The sequence below is a fragment of the Panulirus ornatus genome, chromosome 38, assembly GCF_036320965.1.
Source record: "Panulirus ornatus isolate Po-2019 chromosome 38, ASM3632096v1, whole genome shotgun sequence".
In the NCBI taxonomy this organism is placed as follows: Eukaryota; Metazoa; Arthropoda; class Malacostraca; order Decapoda; family Palinuridae; genus Panulirus; species Panulirus ornatus.
In genome coordinates, this window is record NC_092261.1 from 10935368 (window position 1) to 10960093 (window position 24726).

General features: G+C 41.3%; 1 protein-coding gene across 3 annotated transcripts in view; it reads left to right on the forward strand.

Annotated features, from left to right (window-relative positions):
- LOC139760891 (uncharacterized) overlaps positions 1–10550 on the forward strand; it is a 362007-nt gene extending 351457 nt beyond the window's left edge. Inside the window, exons 6-8 of one of the 3 annotated variants that reach the window (XM_071684637.1) lie at positions 4225–4419; positions 5912–6002; positions 6609–10550. In XM_071684637.1, the coding sequence (XP_071540738.1) occupies positions 4225–4419; positions 5912–5997 (281 nt within the window). In that variant the 3' untranslated portion in view covers positions 5998–6002; positions 6609–10550. Of the gene's footprint in view, positions 1–4224; positions 4420–5129; positions 5154–5911; positions 6003–6608 lie in introns of all 3 variants that reach the window. The other 2 variants (XM_071684638.1, XM_071684639.1) reach the window with 2 other exon arrangements.
- Positions 10551–24726: the final 14176 nt, after the last annotated feature.

A 24726-nucleotide genomic window follows, 5' to 3' on the forward strand; every position in this document is an offset into this window, starting at 1 on the left:
CTCTTCCCACATTTAATAGCAATACACACATCATATTCTCGTTCCTGGCGCATGAAATATGTGATAAGCTCATCTCACTATCTCCTACTTCTGCATAACTAATGGTACAAGAAGCTGTACTCGCAGCAGACGTTTTCGCAACACGAAATGAACGAACGACGATTTCCTTCCCTCAACGCTGGGTTCGCGAGGGAAAAAACCAACCTCTGTGATCAGCAACGTTTTAGTGCGTCGGGGAGCGCACGTACTTACACACGTTCATTTTGCCGATCTCAGTAAATGTTCTAATGATCCATGTATGTCCCACTGTGCACATCAACTCCTCCAGTACACTCAGCTTTTCACACCGCCGCTTTTTTTTTTTTTTGGCGCTTTGTGTGCGCTTGCTTGTGGTTTTGCGACGTGTTCACAGCGCCCTTTGATTTACATAAAGTGTGTAATAAAGGCATTATGCTTATTCTGCTTTCTCCTTTATACCCAATGACTTTAATTATGTTCATCCTGTGAGCTTCTCACGACTACCTTAACAATTTGCCTTTGATGTGTTTGTTGCCGTTTGTTGATTGCTTCATTTAATGTTAAAATTACGAACGAGGACAAGGACTCTCGAAAGACGGCCACACTCCCGGTCGTACTGATGATGAACGACAAGAGGTGCTCAGTGAGCGCTCATCCTTACTGAGGACTGGACACGGTTGCACTGGCACCTAACTAAAGGGATAAGGAGCCCCCCAAACATAGCCTAAGTCTAACTTCAACACCGTACACATATGAACCCTCCTTCAAATCCTCAACTGACATTATGTGTGCCTCCTTAGCTCTACGAGAAGTTTTACAGGTCAATCTCTACGAAAACTTTGAATGTCTTTCTACCACACTTATCCACGAGTTTCTGGTATATTCCACCACCACAATAGGCCTTGTTAGGACCCAGTCGTCTGCTAGTGTTTGATTTCACTTGTATGGGTATGTGGCGGGAGGGTTTTGCTTCTTTCCCCCATCTGAGTGTAATATACTACCAAGGTTCCCGTTCCACTGGGAGTGTACCGTCGGCTCCGTTCATCAAGAGAGGAAATCCTCACACGGGATGGTCCCTTTTATGAGACTGATAAATTGGTCTCAATGGCCAAGTAGTTGAGGGAAAATCGATGATTTGAGAGAATTCTTTTCCAGAAATGACTCTCGGTTATTGGAGGATCATGAACATCTTTCCTCAAGCAATTTTATTTAAAACTTTCATCCCTTCCCCTGCGAGATTATAACCAGGATTAGTCTGCGGTTGTATTTTCAAATTTCTTTTCTTATTCGCAAGATCTGCTCTAGGGACTTGAGGTTATATGTATTCATTTAGATAATCCTCTAATTCTTTTTTTTTTTTCACTAATGAAATTGAATGGAGACCTGCTAGCACATCCTAGTTAACTTCATCAGAAATGAAGCTTTGAGCAATGGATTTTCTCAGCGACACACACTCAGACGAATACCTTCACTCAGAACTACAACCTGGAAGTAGAAGTAACACCCTGTAGCGTCGTCACGAATTCACAACCCTATGACGTAGTGACTACAGAAGCAACACTATGATCTCCAACTCTACAGTCCCTACAACAGTAGTCCCATCATTATCTGAGTGGAATGCGGCGTTCTCTCTGTAGAATACATCCCATCAAGCTGCTGTCACTTTTAACTCATACCATCATTACTACATCACTCCTCACCATCCCACGACTCGTAGGCTATATGCATCCTTCCCTTCGCCATCATTTCACCCATAGCTCCTCGTTCCAACGCGCGTGTGTGTGTGTGTGTGTGTGTGTGTGTGTGTGTTTCCTCCTCCTCCCCCCCCTCCTGTTTCCCGCCTCTAAGGGGTTCGCTACACCACACCTCCATCACCTCATCCCCCACCCAGTTTGTTCCCTCCTTCTACCGTCTCTTCACTTCCCGTCCTGAAGTAGACAGGGGATTTCACTGTCAACTGCTGGAGGAAACTCGAATTTGCATATTGTATGAATGGAATGGAAGGGCCTTAGAAGTCAGACTCAAAGGAAAACAGACTTTCACTTCCAATTTCTTTTTAAATGTTTGGTTGAATATTTCACCTAGAAATACCCGCAGAGGTTTTTGTTCGGTCCAATGCTTCTTCCTCGTGAAGCCTTTTGGCTCTGACTACCTGACGATATAGATAAATTCCCCTTTCTCGGGGGGGGGGGGGTATCTTGGAAACGGTAAATCTCTCTCTCTCTCTCTCTCTCTCTCTCTCTCTCTCTCTCTCTCTCTCTCTCTCTCAGCGATGCTCATGGGCTTCCTGTGGGTTATTCTGTAGGAGGCTTCACTGCCTTCTGCATCTCCTCCTTCAGCAGCCCACAGACAACACAGCAACGGCTACCTCATACATACTCCCATCATCAAATACGTGACGTCTTGTTCGTGTTGACGTCTCACAGTGGGGTGGTGCCTGTAACCTCAAATCGAAGAGGAACATTTAGTGTTAACTCGCAACACTGTCACGAAGCAGCCATTAAATGTAAGGGAGAAACTTCATTACCCATAACTTTAAAGCCGTAATGTAGCGTGGTGGTTGAACAGCGGTTACTGGGGTGGATGTACTTGAGTCGCGTTTGTATACAACACAGTGGAAACAGAGGGAAGGTTCCTGGGAAGGCGAAACCCCCCTAAGAATCATCGAACTCCCAAAACCAAAATGTCTTTAGTTCCTTATGTGTCTTCCAGTGATGCAGGGTCATCCAGGAAAGCATAAATGGTACAAATTTTATCTCTAAATCAAAATTAACAATACTAACTTTCTATATTTTCTCAAGTGACACCATCAAAATTAACAATACTAACTTTCTATATTCTCTCAAGTGACAATCAAAACTAACAATACTAACTTTCTATATTCTCTTAAGTGATACCATCAAGCGAAGGTTTCTAGTTTTCTTCGGCTTTTCTTTAAGAGTTGATGTTAACGGCTTTCCGAAAGTAAACGTCTTCATCGCCCACTTCCAACACTGTACCTGGGTTTCCCATGTACCACACACGACTGCTCCCAAGACTGTAACTGGAAACTCGCATGTACCACGCAAGACCACATCTAACGCTGTACCTGGGACTCTTGTGTACCACACACGACCGCTCCCAAGACTGTATCGAAGACTTTCACTTTACCACACAAGTCCACTTCCAAGACTTAATGTTCCGATGCGACGGTACTGTACGAAGCTAAGACTCTTTGGCACATTTCATATCATACATGTATGACAGATATTCCTGAAGGCCTCAATTCTGACTGTATAAAGAACAACGAAATTAGTTTTTGCTCCATTATCATGGGATTAGCAACAGGTACTCGTCACTGTACACTAGAGAAGAAATGGCCCTATGATAGTCACACACACACACACACACACACACACACACACACACACACACACACACACACACACACACACAGCGGTCTCTTGTTGGCCTTAACGAACGGACGAAAACCTGTGTTGATATGACCAGATTTCACGGGTGAGGACGCGTCTGGCGGAGGGCTAAACCCCAACCCACCTCACCTCCGCCAACCGCCTCCGCCCCCAGTAGCCGCCTCACTCTCGGGGCGCCGACTGTCGGAATAATACCCTATCATCCTCTGTGACTGCTCACAAATTGGTGCGGTTGTAATACGGATAATACCTTTAGACCTGCTGTTTGCCTACGGGTGCTCTACCTGCTTGTCTCCTCCCCACCCACCCAACCCCACCAGGGAGTGATATGGTTGTCTGAGGAGAGGTTCTGCGGATTAACTCTGGTTTACCTCGCGGGCTGATCTGTAAAGTGCCTGCCTTTTTGTAGTGTGTAGCGCGCTTGACGTAGACCCGCCTTTCTTGTAGGTATGTTATTCCTCCAATTATCTGCTGCTTCACCATTGCCCTTGTTTTTATGTGTGTGTTATGTTCTTAGAAAAGCCTCGTTTTCCTTTTTTCACCCCCTTATTTTGTACCTTTATGATTTTGTAATATTTGTCATGCATCGATATGTGCTGATATTTGAAACGCCCCTCTTTTGTTTCGGAATGAGTCTCCTCCATCATATTCTTCTCTACCAGTGTATATGTTATCCAGTAGTCTGTAGATTGCCTATACCAAGCAAAGATCGCCATTCTAACAAAGGTTGAGTAGGTAAATGTTACACCAGTAGAGTAGTGACCTGCAGATGGTACGAACTGGTATGTTTCAGGGCCTACTACTACCACTACTACTACCACTACCACTACCACAACTACTACTACCACCACCACCACCACCACCACAGCTCCTCCGGAAGAGCAAGAGGGCGAGGATGTTAGCGATGTCGAAGAAGGTGATAGTGATAATGGGGACTTTGAAATCGTGGAAGAGACTGAGGAAGCAAAGCCTCACGTTGCAGGGAGTGGTAAGGAGGCAACGCCGTCAAAACGCTTGTCACAGAAAACGACCCTTCCAAACGAAAAAGGGAAACTTTGAAAGAATGTGGTGGTTTTTTTTGCAAATACTAACCAGACTTCGAAGATTCTGCATGCTGATTCTGTAAAGTTTTTAGGACTGTGTGCTTTGTGGTTGCCTGACTAACTTAGTAGAGCCTGACCAGTATATATATATATATATATATATATATATATATATATATATATATATATATATATATATATATATCATTCTGCACTCTTGGTATAAAATGCAACGCATGTCGAAATTCATGTAGTAGTTTTATTTCTGTCGGCGTTCCCATGTTCAGTTTTTAACAGTTATGCTGCTAGAGTTTCCATGTTCACAAACACTTTTTTTTCTCCCCCCCTTTTTTCATAGTGGTTTAACGGCACTCTCATGGCTTTTAGGCATTGGTGCATTGTCGCAATAGACTAGACAATGACCTGCAATATGACTGGTGACGGAAATTGTTACTACCCACCCACCCCCAACTCCCCCGACACCGAGTGCAACACTGTGGTGCAAAATAAGATGCTGCCACCTGCCCAAGTAACGTGTGTAGAGTGAGAGAGTTTACTTTGTCTCGAGTCTGTATGAAAGGCTTGGCAAAAGCTAGTGTAACTCGTGTGATACCGGATCCCACTAATCGCACGTCTTCTTTCTCTGTTTTCGCAGGTGTCCCAGCTTTAAAATCTTCAGGTAAGGGCTTTAGCTGTTGGTGGGGAAGGAGGAAGGGAACACATTTTAAAAAGAATCTTCTTCGAATAAAGGATCAATACTTCCTGTCATAGCTCCCGGCAAGAGGATCAGAGTCACTCACAAAACTTACAATTCAGTCAGACGTTTCCTCAAGGGCGTGAAGTGAGCTGCATTGAAGGCACTACTAAAATTGGCAGTTTCCATGCCGGCAGTTTTGTCAGGATATGTTCATCTGAGAGCAAAATATATTCCTTTATCATAATCCAACTCAACTCTTCTTTCTCTCCGTAACTCTTCGTACTGTAGTGCACGGAATGAGTTCTCAACGGCCTTCCTCTATGTATCACTACCTATGTTTATGTTCTATCAGTTCTAAATAGCTGTAAGACTGCTTTCTTCGAGATGGGTAGTTTCCAATTTAATGGGGAAGGTAGATGTCATATTTTCAGTAGTTGAATTCAGCATTATTGATGTCTCATGGCGGAATGTGTTTCCATCAGTTATATCATGATTTACTTGATTTCAGACACAGTACTGCATGACTATTGTAGTTTATCGTATGTTAATGTTTTAACAATACATCATTTACTATTAAACACTTGCAATCTATATCAGCGTCAGACTCAATATCTTTTCTGCAAAACTAATCATGTTATATATATTAATTTTTTCCACTGTCTGTATTCATTTTACTTATTACCTTACCGCTGTATCTAAACCAGACACCCTTTTTACTCCCCACTTTCCCAACAACGTAGTGTCCAAAGGAGAAACCATCGTGGTGGGGAGCTCAATGTTCATCTCGCTACTTGTCTGTCTCCTCCATCAATTCTTCCTACATTGAACGAGGTAAGTGGAGTAAGGTAATACTGGGGGAAAACTCCCATTACTGGAGGTTTCCACTTTGTTTACTGTGACGCCATCTCCCTACGGGGATCAGGCAACACTTTACGTTGTGGGAGGCTTAATCATCGCTTTACTTGACCAGTGCAGAGTGTGCAGATTGTCACATGCAAACGGGACTAGATAACTGTTTTACAGACTGAATTGATATATTTCCTCGTGGAAGTAAGAGTAGTTTATCACTTGCAGACCCTTTTGGTCTTTTGTCATAAAGACTGTATTAGTTACCTTATCATTTACAGGTTACTAGTATCTTTATATCATTTAATGACACCTCATTTCTGTCATATCTCTTCGAGATCCTGGCCCATAAAGCGGGAGTGGCTCATGTGCAGCTCCGACGCATAGTTCACTCACCACATCTTTAACTTTGGGAAGATGAAGAATGACTAGCTTAAAATATATATGTCACCTAATAGACACGTCACCTAATAGTCTAGTATTACATTATATACCTTACTCTATTAAAGTGAGGGATTGAGGTTACTTTAAGAAACCCTTTGTATAATGGGATGTGAATAATGACCGTTTCTTTCTTCTTCTTTTTTTCAGGTGAAGTGTAATTTACCTGTGTATAGACGCGCCCCTCCCTGCTCCCGCGTCGTTAGTTCCCAGTTCTGGAAAAGGTGCACCAGGTGATAGGTAACTGAGCCACCTACAGGTCTGGTTCCGGCTATACAAGAGGCCTGCAAACAAATCATGATCAAGGCGTCGCTGAGAACTGCAAGTTCTACAAGTTGCCCTGAGGAGTGTTGAAATGAGGAGTTCTCAATAGATTTTCCCTGTGTCGGGTGTTGCAAAGGTGGCAGGCATATATAGCTCTGTGGCATCTACTGTTGGAATTAGCGAGGTGGGATGAAGCAAACCTCACCTACCAACCAAATTCTGCCATGCATCTCTAGATGTTCTCTCTCCCTCTCTATGTACTTTCCTTATGACAAAGAATCTCTCTCTCTCTCTCTCTCTCTCTCTCTCTCTCTCTCTCTCTCTCTCTCTCTCTCTCTCATCGAGTACAGACATTATCATCTCCATGATACCCTTCCGTCGACCGCCACTCTTTTATCAAGCTAATCACCTCCACTAAACTATGACTCTCTCAAAAGAGAGAGAGAGAATCTCTCTCTCTCTCTCTCTCTCTCTCTCTCTCTCTCTCTCTCTGCTAACCATTATATACGCTGACCTTCAGCCAGTAAACCTGTTGTCTGCTACAACCAAAGACACCCGTCTAGTTAGTCAGGCTTCTTCTTGTACATTGATTTGCCTCATGTTCATTGCCCACATGCGTTTCATTTTCCCATCCCTGTGAATGAGCTTTGGCAGTGAGCCCAACATATATATTTTTTTTTTTCCAGTGCTTTTTTTTGAGTGTGTAAATTTCAGCGATTTTTTATTGTGACTGAAAAAAAAAAAACAATTAAGTCTGTGTATCGTGACTGAGCCTCCCAGTCCATTCTTAATTTCGATTCTCTTTTTTTTTTCTTTTTTTTTTTTTTTTGATCTCGGGAATAAATTTGATAACTCGGGTTATCAACGCCTTTCGATCTGGGTTAAGGGAATAAAACCTGGAGGGAGAGAGAATTTTTTTTTTTTTTTTTTTTTTTGCCTTCGCTTCAACCGATGTTCCGGCGCGTTCGGGAAGGATTGAAAAATAAAGGGTTGAAATATCCCGCGTTCCAGATTGTGGTTCAATCGGGGGAAATGTTCTGCAACGTCGAACAAATGACCGGTTATTTTTTTTCTCCTCCTCTTCCCTAAGCAACAAAGTGAAAAAAAAGATAAAATATGTGAACGGTCGGTGTATATGAGAGTAGTTCCCGTCTTGACTCACTGTGAAGTGTGGCGTAGGAGATCTGGGAGTGAATTTCTCCTGCCACGCCTCCTTTCCTATAGCAATTCTGGTCACAAACGCCTCCGTGAAAACCTAAAAATTTGAGCCATCACTCAGTCGGATCCCATTTTCTGTGCAATCAATCACTAGACGCAATCACCGGAAACAAAGAAGATGGGACGCGTGCCCAGCCAATCTCCAGCCAGGATGGAGGGATCGCACAAGGTCATATAGGAAATGTTTCAACCCGTGCTCGTTGGCTTCCGTCATCAAACGAACAAAAAAGTTTTCATTAGTCTTAAAGACTTTTGTATCACCAGAATACAGTTCCTATGAAAGAAAATAAGACCTCAGAGTATAAATACAAAAATCAAGTCTCCATCTTTGCACACAAACGAAATTGAACTCCGTCAAACGAATGGAAGTTGTTGCAACCACCATTAAGGTCAAATAGGGTTGTAGGCTAGGTCGTGGAGTTATAAACACAGGCTCAAAAAAAAAAAAAAATCAAATCGCTGTTATCAGCACCCTTATATATACATCTTCGTCCAGTACGAGAAGCGTGGCAAAACATCCAGGCATCATCACCACCACCACCACCACCTCGCTGCCTGCCGTAATGGGGCAAGATAAACTGTTACCAATATGTCATGACTCAGTTCTACCATTTTGTCCTGTGTGTGTGTGTGTGTGTGTGTGTGTGTGTATGTGTGTGTGTGTGCGCGCGCGCGCGATCCGAGCATTTTAGTTCCTAACTATGAACTCATAAGAAATCTCCTTCGGAAACCGTGTGTCTTCCCCATAAATCTACATTCTTCTTTAATTGATTTCGTCTCAGTAGTACAACCCCTTATAGGATTTTGTGTGTGTTTGTGTGTGTGACTCTCATTTTCCCCTCCTGCGTTACGAACCTCGGTTTATGTGTTACTGTTGTCTGGTAAGCCATCTCTAGTCCCCGGAGGTCGCCACTTCTTTTTTTTATTGTGTCGTGAAGAAAGACAATCAAAGAGCTTTTTCCGTAGCATACGTTACTTACTCCCTGGCTTGTGTATCATTATATTTTGCTGTGATCGGTAAAGATGAGTGCGATCTATGACTTCCCATTTATTCATCTTTTTTTTTCTCTTTTTTTTTTTGTAGCTGTGTGGCTTCTTTAATGAAATGTGTGAACACGCTAGATATGAGAAAGATAAAAGAAATATATATATATGGGAAAAGAATGGAAGTTTATTTTTGGACGCTGTTAATACTTGCGTGTGAAGAAACGAAATAATTAGAGAAAATATATAAAATAGTCCCTCGTTCCACTACTCTTTATCATTTTTTTTTCCTCGTGTAATTCCTGACATTTTGATCTTAGTTTAAGACATAATACGATGGTGCTATTAATTTTAGCTCCCGTTCTCTTTTGTCTGGTCTTATTATTATTATTATTATTATTATTATTATTATTATTATTATGATATTTCTTTTAAGACGACACAACTATTTGCGGGGTTTTCCCTGGGGGGGAGCCGGATTTTAGGAACTGGTTCATTCATACACACGGAAGGAGGAAAAAAATATAGGCTCTCCAATATATATATACATGATTAACCAAACATGACCAGAACCCTAATTTCCAGATACCACTGAGTGATAATGACTGATCCTATCTCTCCCCCACAACCTCCCCCAAAACATCTAATTTTCATTACTATAATTATTTCCTTTTTTTGGTGTTAACAGAGTCATTAACTGATCACCATTGAAGATTCTGGTTAACTAACTATTCGCCCTTGGGTAACCCTTGTGTTACTACCACAGCGTCGCGTCAAATGAGTGTCCAAAATGCCTTACTCTCGCCGTTATTTTATAATGTCTCCTGTAATATATGTTCTGAACATATGACGCTGCTGCTTTGCCAACTATACATAAAATGATTGGATACTTATGTAACTCTCTCCTCCCCAACCCCCTTAAAAATGTACATAATACTGATGTGTGTAAAGTTTTGTACGTAAATTGTAAATACTCTAAAAAAAAGTTATAATAGATGTATGTGTACCGAGATATTTCTAGGGGCCCCCACATCCTTAGTGGCACTAGAAGTGATAGGCTTCTCCTCCTCTTCCTCCTTCTCCTCCTCCTCCTCCTCTTTTCCTCTTCCTTATCTTCACGATCATTCATTATTAGTTTGTAAGGTAACGTTATGAAAGCATGATGCGATATGAAGAATAAAACATTACTCTAAGTTCCAACTGTTGGTCACAATGTTTGAATGATTTTTAAGAGGATAATTTCATTCTCTGATAATTTTTCTTTATTTTTTTTTTTTTTAACCAGAAAGAAAAATGATTCAAATCGATTATTTTAGTGTCTTTTTTTTTCCAGAATTAGTTTGATGTTTTATTCCATGACTTTATAGTAAGACATACAATTACGTGGACTAGTCACTGTGTCAGTAACTCTTCGCGAGGCGTAGTAAACGATCGTGTCCTTTAGCCAACCAGTAACTACCACGTCAGAGCATGAGGGAGGACGCGCCTGCTCACAACAAGCTTGCCCCTCTCACTCTTGCGGGAAACGGCAGGGCAAGGTCGTTTACTACGCTTCAGTTAAACTGCCTATTATTCTAGTGTACAAGGTGTGTACTATATTGTTTGACATTAAAATGTTTATTATAATTGTTCCGCGTCTTAATCTCCCTCCCTCTTCTCCATGACAAAGCTAGCCTCACTTTTACACGCCACTGGTAAAAGTGCTTTCAACTGGGGAAAGGTTTCTGAAGTTTAATCAAGCACGCTAGACTGACGGATGGCTCACGGAACTTCATGAATGAAGAAATATAAAGTATCCTGGGAAACTTCAAGACTTCAGATGGACGGCAAACATCCTCTCATACCGCCGGGGGTGTTTTAACCAGAACTTTGCTAATAATAAGGGAGTTATCCGGGATGCCCCATCACTGCAGCACCGGCAGCCTAATACGAGCACCAGAATTCCCAACTTGTGTTAATTACCCATGCCAGCAGCCCGCCCTCCCTCCCACCGTAATGATGCCAGGTTAGGTCATATTACCCTGACATCATCCTAGCATTCTGGACCATCACGGAACTGCAAGTGGAGGGCGGAGCATTCGTGGATGTGGCTGTCATGAAAATCGTGAAACGTTTGCAAAACTGGAAAGGGAGGGACGGGACGCCAAGTGTGGCTGAAAAGGCTGTACGCGACTGTGACCATGGTGGCAGCAGATTCATGCAAATATGAATGCTTTGCCATTTCCTGTTGAGCGAGTGAATTTTAGTTGGAAGTTATCAAATCAGTATGTTCATACATGAATGCATGTGGTAATATACTGCTTTTAAGTGTGTGGACGGGAGAGAAAGAGAAAGTGTGTGTGTGTGTGTGTGTGTGTGTGTGTGTGTGTGTGTGTGTGTGTGTGTGTGTGTGTGTGATCTCAAAAGCACATGCCAAAATTTATGTATATCTGTAAAAGCTTTTTTCAACAGGTTGTACTTTGAAATGCTTAATTACTGTGTATACATGTAGAAGCGTAAGTTCAAATTTATTTTTCATGTCTTCACATGCAGGTGTAGTGTTAGTGTGGGTGTGTGTGGGTGTGTGTGGGTGTGTGTACCACTTTATAAATAATACAAAATGCATATATTTCTAGACATTCGGAAATTCTCTCTCTCTCTCTCTCTCTCTCTCTCTCTCTCTCTCTCTCTCTCTCTCTCTCTCTCTCTCTCTCTTCTCTCTCTCTCTCTCTCTCTCACACACACACACACACACACATACATGGGAAACGAAGAATATGTGATCGTGCGCATGAGGTTCAGCAATTCAAGCAGTGACCATGTACGCCACAGATTCAGGGATTAAAATACAGGCGGTTGGCGGAGCCACTGGACAGGCTTGTGTACCCAGATACATCCCTATGTAACGATAACAGTTGTACTCTTGACCCCTTGAATCTGGAGTGTATGACCCTCAGTGCGTCATCACCACGACCCAAGAGTACGTCGGTACGACCCTGCAGCACTAAGGTAAGTTACTCTGATCACGACTACCGCGACCCTTGAGAACGACTGTGAGGTCTCTGCACCAAGAAAGTACGACCCTCGAGAGCGAGATCAAAGGCCAGGCCATCATACCCATGAGTCGTACCATCGTGCTCCGGAGATTCAAAGCCAAATTGAGAGGGATTTGCGCGCGCTTGTATACCTTCAGATGTCTGATTATAGCCGGAGATACACGGGGGAAATATCTCTGAGGGACATTCATATCACAAGCCATGTATAGCTGGACGGGTTCCTCGTCTGCTCGCGTCAGTTGACGAGAGACAGACGGTCCAGCCTCATCAGAGAACAACTTGCTTCAATGGAGTTAGTCCTTGAAGCTGCAGGAGCCCTTGGATAAGGGAAGGTCTGGGGTTATAAACCCCAGGATCCCTCTCTTGTAAGGGGTTTTGGGGTTGTATAATAATAAATATGATAACAATACTAATCATATCAACAGTTCTATTACTACTACTGCTATCACTACTACTACTACTACTACTATTAGTACTACTACTACTACGACTACAACAACTACTAATAATAATAATGATATTAATAGTAATAATAATAATGATGATAATGATAATATCTCAAGCCAAACATGCTGACAAACAGCAAAACAGGAAATATATAGGTTTCTACAAAAATCATGTTTTGCAAACAATATGATTCAGTAACCCTCAACTATTACCCTTCTACTTTCCTTCTCTTTTCCTCGCCACACTACCGAGAGCCCTCCGGCAAACACCTCCCAAATTCTTCAGCTCCTATAACTTTTTCCCTCCAATCAACAAACGAGAAATTTTCTTGTCTTTAAATCCAGCCACCTCGATGTATTTCGCATCTCTAGAATGATTATAATCTTTTACTTCGATCTGCAGTGACTGTTTACCAGTTATGTTAATTTACCAATACATAACAGAACTACACAGCCATGGAATCTACGTAACTCTAATAAATTCATGGTATAGTGAACAGAAAATGAATCATAACACTGGAAATGTCTTCTTGTACCTAACTGCCTTCCTCCCCTTCGCGGGGCAGTGTCAATGTCCTCATTTGCACACACGTACTCCTCTCTTACTTGTCACGTATAATGCACCCAGACCAGAGCCTACCATCCACAGCCAAGCCCCACAAAGATATACTGAGCTTAGAAATAGCAATTTTGACAGTGTTGTGTGGACTTGTACACGAAACTCCAGTCTTTGTTCACGAGATTAGGGAGATGAGGTTATATCTCAAACAGTAGTTCAGAAAAGGTATGTACTCTCACATCATACATGACGGAAATATCTTGTCGCTTGACACATTAGACTAAGCCTTATAAGTGCAGATGGGTTTGGTAAATTCACAGCGTTACCCACCAGCAGTACACCGACCATGTATATCTAAGAATGATCGCAAGCAAAACGTAAATTAGAGATAAGAGAAAAAGAAAAAATAACAACAATATCAATGATAATGATAATGATAATAATAATGATAGTAATAGTAATGATAATAATAATAATAATAATAATAATAATAATAATAATAATAATAATTGATTAAATCCTAAACTTAAAGCTGAAGGAGCATGATTAATTTTGTATCTAAAAAGACGCATATAACTCAACTGGAATTGATGTATCCTCTGCACATACTACAGTAGCCACCCAGGCAGGGTGTCATGGGCACCATGAACCTACCGCTGTTGATCAAAGGACTCGTGAGATTACTGGATTGAAATACGACTGAACGTCATTTCTGCTCTGCAGTTTATGGACACGTCTGATCTTTAGGCAAAAGAGCGAATACGAAATTTGTTTCGACCTGAAAAGGTCAAACAATCTGATACAGGTGTGCACCTCTCAATCTCTTGATGTAAAACATACGTTGCTGGAAAATGAAGGAGTAAAACACAGACTTATATTTGCAAGAAAAAAAATGTATAAATACTTTGGGTCGTAAAGCTTCACCGGGTATATACAGAATTATGATAACACTCGACATTATCTCAGCACCTTCTTGAATACGAGTAAAAACAGAATCCTAGAAGTTATTGTAACCATTGCTCTAAACAAATTCATTAAAGAATATATTTGAAAGGAAATGCAGGTATTTAATACAATGACTTCAAGACTTTTACTCTTTTCCATTAATCATCAGCAGGTTTCACTGCCCAGTAAACTTGTTTTACAGAAATAGCTGTCATTTGATAGCGCTTCCTCATCTTGGTGATGAAGGTCCTGCCTCTGATTGCGGCGCAGCTGTGTTGTTGCAGCAGCATTGTGAAAGGGGGGTTCCACTATTTTACACATACACACACATTATACATATATATATATATATATATATATATATATATATATATATATATATATATATATATATATATATATATATATATATTTTGCTTTGTCGCTGTCTCCCGCGTTCATCCATTTTAGAGTAACCATAAAGCGCAATTCCCTTTCCAGTTCTAGCAGAACTTGGTACACTTCTAAACCTCATTCCACTGCAATCCTTGCCCCCCCCCAAAAAATCTATAAACCTATGAACCAAGTAACAGATCTCTTCATTACAGATTTACCAAGATATGCTCTCTTCTGATAATAACATAACGTTGCTTAAATTTCATAGAAATACGAAGAAAGAAAATTAATGGAAGGTACAGATAAAAGACTATGTTTAGTGAAAGTGGCGAATTCCAGAAGGTTATTACGGCTGGAAAATTCTATTTTTCCGCCGGCGAAGGAATTTGAATGTGGGTAAAGTTAACCCGAAGAAAACGGTTGGGTAACTGGTACTGAGAGTCACGAAAACGGACTGCTGGTGCAGCCTGTAAAACGGGTTGTGGTTGGATACTATAACACAGATCGTAGCTAAGACCATAAAGCAGGCTTTGAACAAAGACTAGATCCATGTGGTTTTATGTTCGCTGTAGCAGTAGTAGTCCAAATTGCGTATGAAAAATTCATACTAAATACTAAGGTTTGATATATATATATATATATATATATATATATATATATATATATATATATATATATATATATATATATATATATATATATATATTTCTTTCTTTCAAACTATTCGCCATTTCTCGCGTTAGCAAGGTAGCGTTAAGAACAGAGGACTGGGCCTCTGAGGGAATATCCTCACCTGGCCCCCTTTCTTTGTTCCTTCTTTTCGAAAATTAAAAAAAAAAACAAGAGGGGAGGATTTCCAGCCCCCGCTCCCTCCCCTTTTAGTCGCCTTCTACGACACGCAGTGAATACGTGGGAAGTATTCTTTTTCCCCTATCCCAGGGATATATATATATATATATATATATATATATATATATATATATATATATATATATATATATATATATCACAGCTGACAGGCTGTCGAATTCAATCTGGACAAAGTCGTTCGTACCATCAACTCTTGCTCACTAACACATTGTAATAAAGGGAAATATTTGCAAGATTGTTTGAGCTCTAACCTCCCCAGAGTGTATGAAACTTCAATGTATACACGTTGACTTTTGCCTCTGCCATGAAAGTTTCCAACATAGGATTTGTACGTTACTAGGATCATCTCTGTTTGTACAACGGTAAATTTACGGAACCATTCTGAGACTTAGAGGCCAGATTTACAATCCAGAACTAAATAGGGAATTCAAGATAAAATCATGATACTTTTAAAAGAATCATAAGTACATAACACAAACTGAGGCTGGAACGTCGAGGTATAAAAATGTCAAGAAAAAGGAGTTTGCAAACACCGGGCTAAGTACATCGGGGAATCTCCGAAAGGGGGAATAGCCATTACGGATCTACACAAGATGCCGATGGAAATACTCTTGAACATAAGACAGGCTGAGATTATGAAGACGATTTGGTCCATGGAAACAAAGATATTAGAATGAGTTTAGTACCAGCAGATGTAGTGCAATGCTTCTTGAGATCGAACTCCATTACAGAAAAAGGAGAAACTCTCATGACATCGAAGAATATCAATATGAAGTGTATTGCCTGAGGTCGAACACCATTACGAATAAGGGAAACTCTCGTGAAGAACATAAATGACACGAGATATCCAGTTTACTGAGAGATGATATAACGAGTTGAAGAGCTTCAAAGGATTTTTCTTCCTGTCGACAAAAACTTGGGAAACAGAGAGCGATTCTGCTGAAACTGAATAATCCAGGTAGGAGAATCTCTTTCTCTTCATGACAGATTGATAGCGCTTAATGGAATATTAATACATCAACACCATCAGTCAGCTTAATGAACCGACGAATGTAAGCCAGACTCATCCTTTTTTTTTCTTTCTTTTTGGACTAATTGATAGTGGCTCGGTCTCAGATTACGACTTGGGCAGCGTATGTCTGGGCGAGAATTAACCAAATGAAACAGGACGTAAGATTTCGGGAGTGGAACATCCTGGCAGCGTAGGGCTGTTAGAATCGGTCACTGTCAGGTTTGTACTGTGTCAGGATTTAGCTTATGTTATAGTATGGAAATTCAACGCCCCCTCGTAGAATGGGGCTCCGGCCAACGTTAGGGTTTGGGTCAGCGGTAGATTTAGAGCAACAGTTCGGGTTGGTTGAAGGGAAGGTCGGGCGCTCGCTCTCGATGTACCTCCCGCCAGGATCCTCAGTTTGAGATTCCAAGTATTCGAATGGTTTTCCCCTTCCATGTAAATATTCTTCAAGGATCTGGAATCTCACCGAAGATCCATGGTGTTGTGCCACCGAGCCACATAACCAGACCATAACTCGGCCGCCGGAGTAAACTGAATACACCCGTATCTAAAATCGTTAACCACATGTTAACAGCCTTCATCAAGAGATGTTGCTCTTTGTATAAAGTATATGTCATCGTTTGACATAGGAGACCATGGTTCCCTGATGTCAATAAAGCAAAATAACAACAATTCATGCCAAACCAGGTTTACAGTTCGCTAATTTCATTTACGATAATGAAGATCACATCAGTCCTCTCAAATATGCCTATAGATTAACCCAACATGATTTCAGTTGTCGTATCGGGTGTTCTTGCACAGCTCTTCAACCAGACTGGGGACTGATGTACATACCAAGGGACAGGAGCATAACCCAACGTGCCGTCCAGTTAGTTACATTTCCGCCAACCATTTGACAACAAAAATCTAAAATACTCCTGGCAAGTTGTGTAACTGATAACAGTGGGAGGGTGTGTTCATATTAACATGACCCCGGCGGAATCATCAAACCAGTTAGGAAGGATGTAAAAGAAAGTGGCATATGTTTGGATCTGGTCTAAACACGTCGTCAGTGATGGTGCCCGAAAGAACGCAGACAGCGACATACCATCATTAGGGACCCAGAGTGATTCAAGCACGAGGATAACAGGTTAACAGGGAGAAATCGCCTAAACACCGCTCTCCGGTAAATGATATATTAGCAGCAGTTGCTTGACAAGCCATCAGCGTTCTGGTTAATGACAGAAAACTTGTTAGATGGATGAGAAATTGTACTGCACGGCTTCGGGCCACATTTAATCTGTCTCCGAGGTGAGCAAAATTCATACCCCGTAAATTGATCAGTAAGAGACTCAAAGCTAAACAACGTTTGGTCCGTCTGTCTTACCTGGATACCAATTAGTCAAAAGAGTATTTCACCGCGATAATCAGACGATCCGCAGTTAATTCTGTGAGCCAATATGTTGATTCAGTCCCAACCGGTAATCAAGGCTGAAACCAATTGAATTCAGAGGTCTACCTCAACACGAAGGCTTGACAGCTAAAAACAACGCGCCTGGCTACATGAACGCATTTTAAATGCTACGTGAACGCATTCTAAAAAGCTCATTCATTATACAAATACATTCATTACACAAAATGAATTCATTAAACATACACTACATCTAACATATTCCTTTCGCAAAAAAATCTTTCAGTATGCAAAATAAATTCAGTATGCAAACACAAACATTATACAAAATCAATGGGGAAAACATAAATTCTACGAACAAAATCGTTATTCAGAGCAAATTCATTATACAAAACACATCCACTACACAAAACTTCATTATACAAAACACATCTGATTATACGAAAGCCCTGCAGTAATCATGCTCTCATTAACACATCCACTTACAAATACTTTCGGCTCTGGCTGACTCGTGATTTTTGAAAGCACTTGAAATATATATATATATATATATATATATATATATATATATATATATATATATATATATATATATATGACAGTATACTCACAGCGTAATCATATGATAAAACGAGATGAATCACCTGGATCTTCTCCACTTTAACTTAGGAATTCCTAAAACCTTAAAAAAAAAAAAAATGGTGGAGGGGGGAGAGAAACCTTTAAAAAAAATTGTACCAGAAAAGGAAAATGGCAAAATCTTGTCTGCAATAGACTGAGATCGTCAATACATCTTAAGGTAACTCGTAAAAATGTTTTGAAAAAAAAAAGTCTTGAGTCCAGACCTTCGAAGGAATCCCCCTCCGAACTCCAGCGTAAAAACTGAGGATCTAAATGATATCCTGTGGACTTACTTTTGAAAATTCCCAAATCCCAACGTCTAAAGGTAAGAATCCTAAATGTCTGGGGCGCACACACGGGGAGTTTTCAAATTCTTGCCCAAAGACGAGGGTAATCGCCAGAATCCAAATATCTTGTCTGCACCCAGGTGGTCGCCAATATGTTCCGCCCACGTGAGGATATTCAGAGAGAGAGAGAGAGAGAGAGAGAGAGAGAGAGAGAGAGAGAGAGAGAGAGAGAGAGAGACAGAGAGAGAGACAGACAGAGACAGAGAGAGAGAGACAGAGACAGAGAATGAATGAATGCGTCCCACGCAGGAACCACCGGTATCTATGTCCAGACCCGGGAGGACCCTCCACTCCCAAAAAGAAAAAAAAAAAAAGTGTGTCAAGAAGGTTGAAGACCCCGAAAAAAAATTGTCAAGCCAGTAGAAGACCCCGAGACCTTCTTCTTCCTGCACCGGACGACGCCCCGGTATCTTGCAACCCGCATTCATGGACGCCCTACGATCTTTCGGTCATATGGAGAATCCCCGATAACCCGTGCCTATCTATACCCAGAGAAAGCAAGGCATACTTCGCACACGGTGAGAGAGTCGAAGAAGATATTAGTTACAGATTTATCATCCCTGTCATCTTGCTCACATCGTCATAATCCTGAATATCTCTCGTCTAGACAAGGGAACTCTCGATATCTTGTGTCTAGACAAGGGAACTCTCGATATCTTGTGTCTAGACAAGGGAACTCTCGATATCTTGTGTCTAGACATGGGAACTCCCGATATCTTGTGTCTAGACATGGGAACTCTCGATATCTTGTGTCTAGACATGGGAACTCCCGATATCTTGTGTCTAGACATGGGAACTCCCGATATCTTGTGTCTAGACATGGGAACTCCCGATATCTTGTGTCTAGACATGGGAACTCCCGATATCTTGTGTCTAGACAAGGGAACTCTCGATATCTTGTGTCTAGACAAGGGAACTCCCGATATCTTGTGTCTAGACAAGGGAACTCCCGATATCTTGTGTCTAGACATGGGAACTCCCGATATCTTGTGTCTAGACAAGGGAACTCCCGATATCTTGTGTCTAGACAAGGGAACTCCCGATATCTTGTGTCTAGACAAGGGAACTCCCGATATCTTGTGTCTAGACAAGGGAACTCCCGATATCTTGTGTCTAGACAAGGGAACTCCCGATATCTTGTGTCTAGACAAGGGAACTCCCGATATCTTGAGTCTAGACAAGGGAACTCCCGACGTCTTGTGTCTATAGACCTAGGCAGTCCATGACATGTTGCACTGAGGAATCTTGTGTCTTCATCTTAACTGGGTAAATCTCAAATCCCTCCGCCCACACGAGGGAAGCCAGGAAACCTTGTACCCTGACCTGAAGAATCCCCAAGATGCTGTCTGCAGTCAAGATCCTCAGTATAGTGTACCCACACTTGTAAAATCCCTAAAATCTTGTGCTTTCACAGCCTAATCCCCAATAACTTCAGCCTCTACTTGCGGAATCCCTAAAACCCGACGTCCAGAGGAGTAAATCCTCTCTTCTTCTGCCCAGATCCAGGGACTCTCTGCTGTAATAGCATACACATCTCCTACCTGAATTTAACCCACAGAAAAGAAAAAATTGAGATAATAAGTCCGGCCAGAAATCCGTCCAGACTCAGGACTGACTGCAGGAAGGTTGCACTGGACATTACACTGCTATGGGCGGTGAGGCTGGGTAAAATACAGACTACTCCTGAAAGCAATATTGAATAGTTTATGATCGGGGGTTAGCAGGCTGGCAGAATGGTAGGCTATCATGAATGAACAGGTACCGGTATAGGCAGAATGGCAAGCTACCAGAATGGCAGGCTACCAGAATGGCAGGCTACACGTCTTGTCTGTTTTATTCCCTTCGGATGATGATGATGATGTAATAAGGATGTATGAAGAAATACATAACGAATGTGATATACGATCCATACGAACAAACACCTTGGACAAAGAAACAACCTGAGAGAGAGAGAGAGAGAGAGAGAGAGAGAGAGAGAGAGAGAGAGAGAGAGAGAGAGAGAGAGAGAGAGAGAGAGAGAAGATTAAGTTCCAGGCAGACCCTGAGAGTTAGTTCATTCCCAAGAGTTCATCTTCTAAACCTTACTTGCACAAAGGAACTGTGCGTCAGACACTATGTAGCTGCAGGAATGAACCACCACCAGCCCAATACCAACATCAAAGTGAAGGTGCAGGAATGAACCAGCACCACAGTTCTAACATTAGGAACGAGCCAGAGCAGCACAATGTTAACATTATCGTGCCTGTGTTGGCTCAGATAAACTTTTAACTAACTGTTGCCATGAATAAATACATTAGCTTGCACCGGATGCCTGCCATTAATCACGGCATTATCCTGTTCGTGTACCTCCAATGCGGTAACTCCATTAGTTTCACGAACGCTTTTCGCATGAATCACTGCCTCGTCATGTGAATATGCCCATTATACAACTCTTTTGAGATGATCATCAGACTAAAAAAAAAAATGATTCTCGTCACCTAGACTTAAACGGCTCCCTCTCCCACACTCACCTCTTACTAGGAGTAACGGGAGTGAACTTTTTTCTCAGCGTCACCTAAAACAGAAGTCGAGTTTACTGTGAAAATTGTGCCCAATGAATTACTCCTTTTATCTCAGATTATATGGGGCGTCTTCACACTGCTTCCATAAGGGGGGGACTCTACTTCTGGGACATTGTGGCGACGATGAGTCAGGCTCTGAACGTAGTCTCTGGCTGCATCGTATAAGAGCACTTTGCTGAAATTGCTCGCCTGGAGATATACACTGTGTCTCAGAAGGAACCCTATGCATGGGATTAGTCTGTGGGCGTACAACGCACCATATACAGAGAGAGTCTCTCCCTTGGGTGGAAATTTACGTTAACTTGTTGATGGTAGCGAAGTACGAAACTTAGATATAATCTCAAATACGGTGTATGTATATATATATATATATATATATATATATATATAACACTACACACCGTACTTCATGGCATATGTGATTTAATTAACGATATGTCTTAACACGAGTGTGAAGCGGGGGGCGCCTTAGTCGTCAAAGGAAGCCAAGGCGTGGTAAGGTTATTTGCATGTCTACCCATTTCCAAGCTGGATCCAGATGGCTCACTGGTTCCCACCCAGCTGATGACCCCTTGCAGACCGCAGCTCTACTACCAAGGCTTTGATGCGTTCATCATGCGTGCGTTCTGTGTAAGCCTGCCATGATACAGTGTTTCCCGAAATGGTGCAAATGCTGTTATTCATATTAACTCCCAAGACACTGGTGATTGACGCTGGTTTTACACAAGCGAGATACTGAATATGCAGCATGTCCTTATGTAGAATTAACCTCGGTGAAGAGTGCTGTTGATCTGCTCTTGTTCATCAGTCAATCACACCCACGAACTTAAACATCTCTGTAAATAATTTACATAGTGGATTCACATATACGTCCGGATTGAGTTATCTCTTCTTGGAAGAGGCCCTACTCAGTCCATACTATAAATCTTATAACCATAACCACAAGGAGTCGGTACGTATAGGATATTTTATAATAATAACCTCATGAAGTCAGTTTTTACTAAATATTTCATAACAACACTACTGACACGTATGCAGCTCAAATACTATGAGATATTCAGTACTAACTTTAACCTGTTCACTAATCTGCCGACAAAATATGTTACAAGCAAAACAGAAACGAGTGAAGTTCACACAAATGACTAGAATCCAGTAAAAGACACCCTAACGTCCCCTCCGACCTGTAAGGTTAGAGGTGAATTTTTTCTCCTCTGTTTGTCTGGAACGATTACATTTTTTATCTTTTGCCACCAAAACGGATTTGTAGATGTTGGTGAAGAGTTCCCTGAGTATAACCCTAACGGATGTTATAAATATGGATCGAAGATGCACGTTTATTTAGAAAAGCTCAAACTCATCATCTACGGTTAAAAGTAGAATGTATAGTGTGAATCACTTCTGTAAGATACGATCTTCAGTGAAAATACTCAGATCATAATGACACGGTCAGACACAAAAATTCACTGATGGACAGATGGAATAACTCGCATCAGCGATGAAATATGTATATCATACAAAGACCATAAAGCAATATTATACCAATGATGAAATATTCTCTTTTCTTTTTTACGTGGCTCTGAAAAATCTCAGTTTTAGGCTTCGACATTATGGACAATGGCCTATAATTAACTTGAGGATTAACGTTATCACAGAGATCAATCGCTAAGGTCTCTGTCCACAGACTCTTTGATGTTTTCCCGAAAAAACCAAGACGATGTTTCTTTTAAGATGCCATAAAAGGACTTTTGAAACAAGAAGTTTTCAAAAGTTAAATTGTCATTAGATATTCTGAGGATGAATCTCCCCCCCCCCCCTCTCCCCCCACAGAAGGAAGGACCAGACTCTTGCCTAACATGGTGAATATCATTAGAAAAGGTCGGGTCCCAAAGGGAAGCGAAATTAATCGTGAACGCTTGAAGAAATATCTGCTAAGGTTCCCTTACTTTTGTTCTCTGGATATTAGTCAGCCTTTGATATCTTCAGAAGAGAAAGCGAACTAATGAATCTAAATGACTAAACTTAAATACATGATTTTGTGTTGACGTCAAAGATAGGAAAAAAAAAAAACACGTACAGTACTTAAAATGATGATATGTGAAGGTATGTAATTACGACTCGAAGGAGTAATCATGATTCTGCGAGTTTTTATGTGATGTTAAGAAATCCTCTCTCTCTCACCTTCACGGAAACTCGGACTCGGAAAAAAAAAATGAATAAAAATCCTTACAGTTTTGTGGTGGTATGACAAAACTGACGGAGGATTCTGACAACTGCTCTGGTATCTTACCTCTCTCTGGTAGCACTGCTTCCCTTATACGTATCTATTTCTCAACGCGCGCACAGTACGCAATGTGCAGTAAACTGTTTTCAAAGTCTTAATATAACTTAGTTATTTTCTTTTTTCAGAGTAACAACTTTACGCATTCACGGGCCGCCCAGGGTCGAGTTCATGGGTTCGAATCCTGGTTGCAGCAGTTGGTCCACACTCAACCAAGCTGTTCATCCACCCATAGGAGTTGGTCGGTAAAGTGGGTACCTGGCTCAGGCTAGTATATATATATATATATATATATATATATATATATATATATATATATATATATATATCGTTAATGGGATGGCCTTGATCAGGGCCTCAGCTACCCATAGCGTCTTAGCTAACATGAAGAAAAAAAAGAAATGCAGCTAACATAATTATCTTAGTATTAACTTTAAAATCCATCGGACTTAAACGTAAAGATACTTCATTTGTTGAGTGTACATATTAGGAAAGCTTTCAGGTATATGATTTAGTTTTAAAAGTGTAAATATCACTATTACCATGTAAAATAATATGAAATTATGCGAGTGTTTACATATAATTTATTCACCCTAGGTTAACTTGTTTGCTAGAGTTGGCAAACACGACTCTCAGCTTGCTGGAGAACGTTATATATGCCAGAGAAAAAAAATGACATATTTCGTATCACAATTTTCAGAAAAATCTTCACTAGGCGCAAATCAGTTATTTGTCTTAAAAGACGGCACGGGTAGCTGAGGCCCTAATCCCATTAACGATATATATATATATATATATATATATATATATATATATGTGTGTGTGTGTGTGTACCTTAGCCTGAGCCAGGCACCCATTGCATCGACCAATTTCTAGGAGTTGATGAACAGCTGGGTTGACTGTGGACCAACAGCTATAACCAGGATTCGAACCTATGCGTTCGACCGTGGGCGGCCCGTGAATGTTTGTGTCACGGTCAGGAACGCTAACCGCTACACCACAGGGGTCTGTTAAACGCCCGTTTAACAACGACATCTTGAATACGTTTGCATTTGCAACACTCGGGCATCATATTGTAGTGTCCTCCGCGAATCACCCTCAAAACTACAGACGACCAATTTCGCAACGGGTGCTCTGACCAAAGCCCGCGGGACATCAGGCGAAGTCTGTGATGCTGACGTTCATCGGTAAGTGTTGATAATTCATGGCGGCTTGGACAGCACGAAGGAGGCGTTGAGGTACGATGCAAGACGAACAACGGGGCAGTGAGGGAGGCGGGCGGCGGCGGGTCTGATGTGATGGAGACGGTGACTGAAACGCGAGAACATGAGCCTCAGATTGCTACGTTTATCTTAAATGT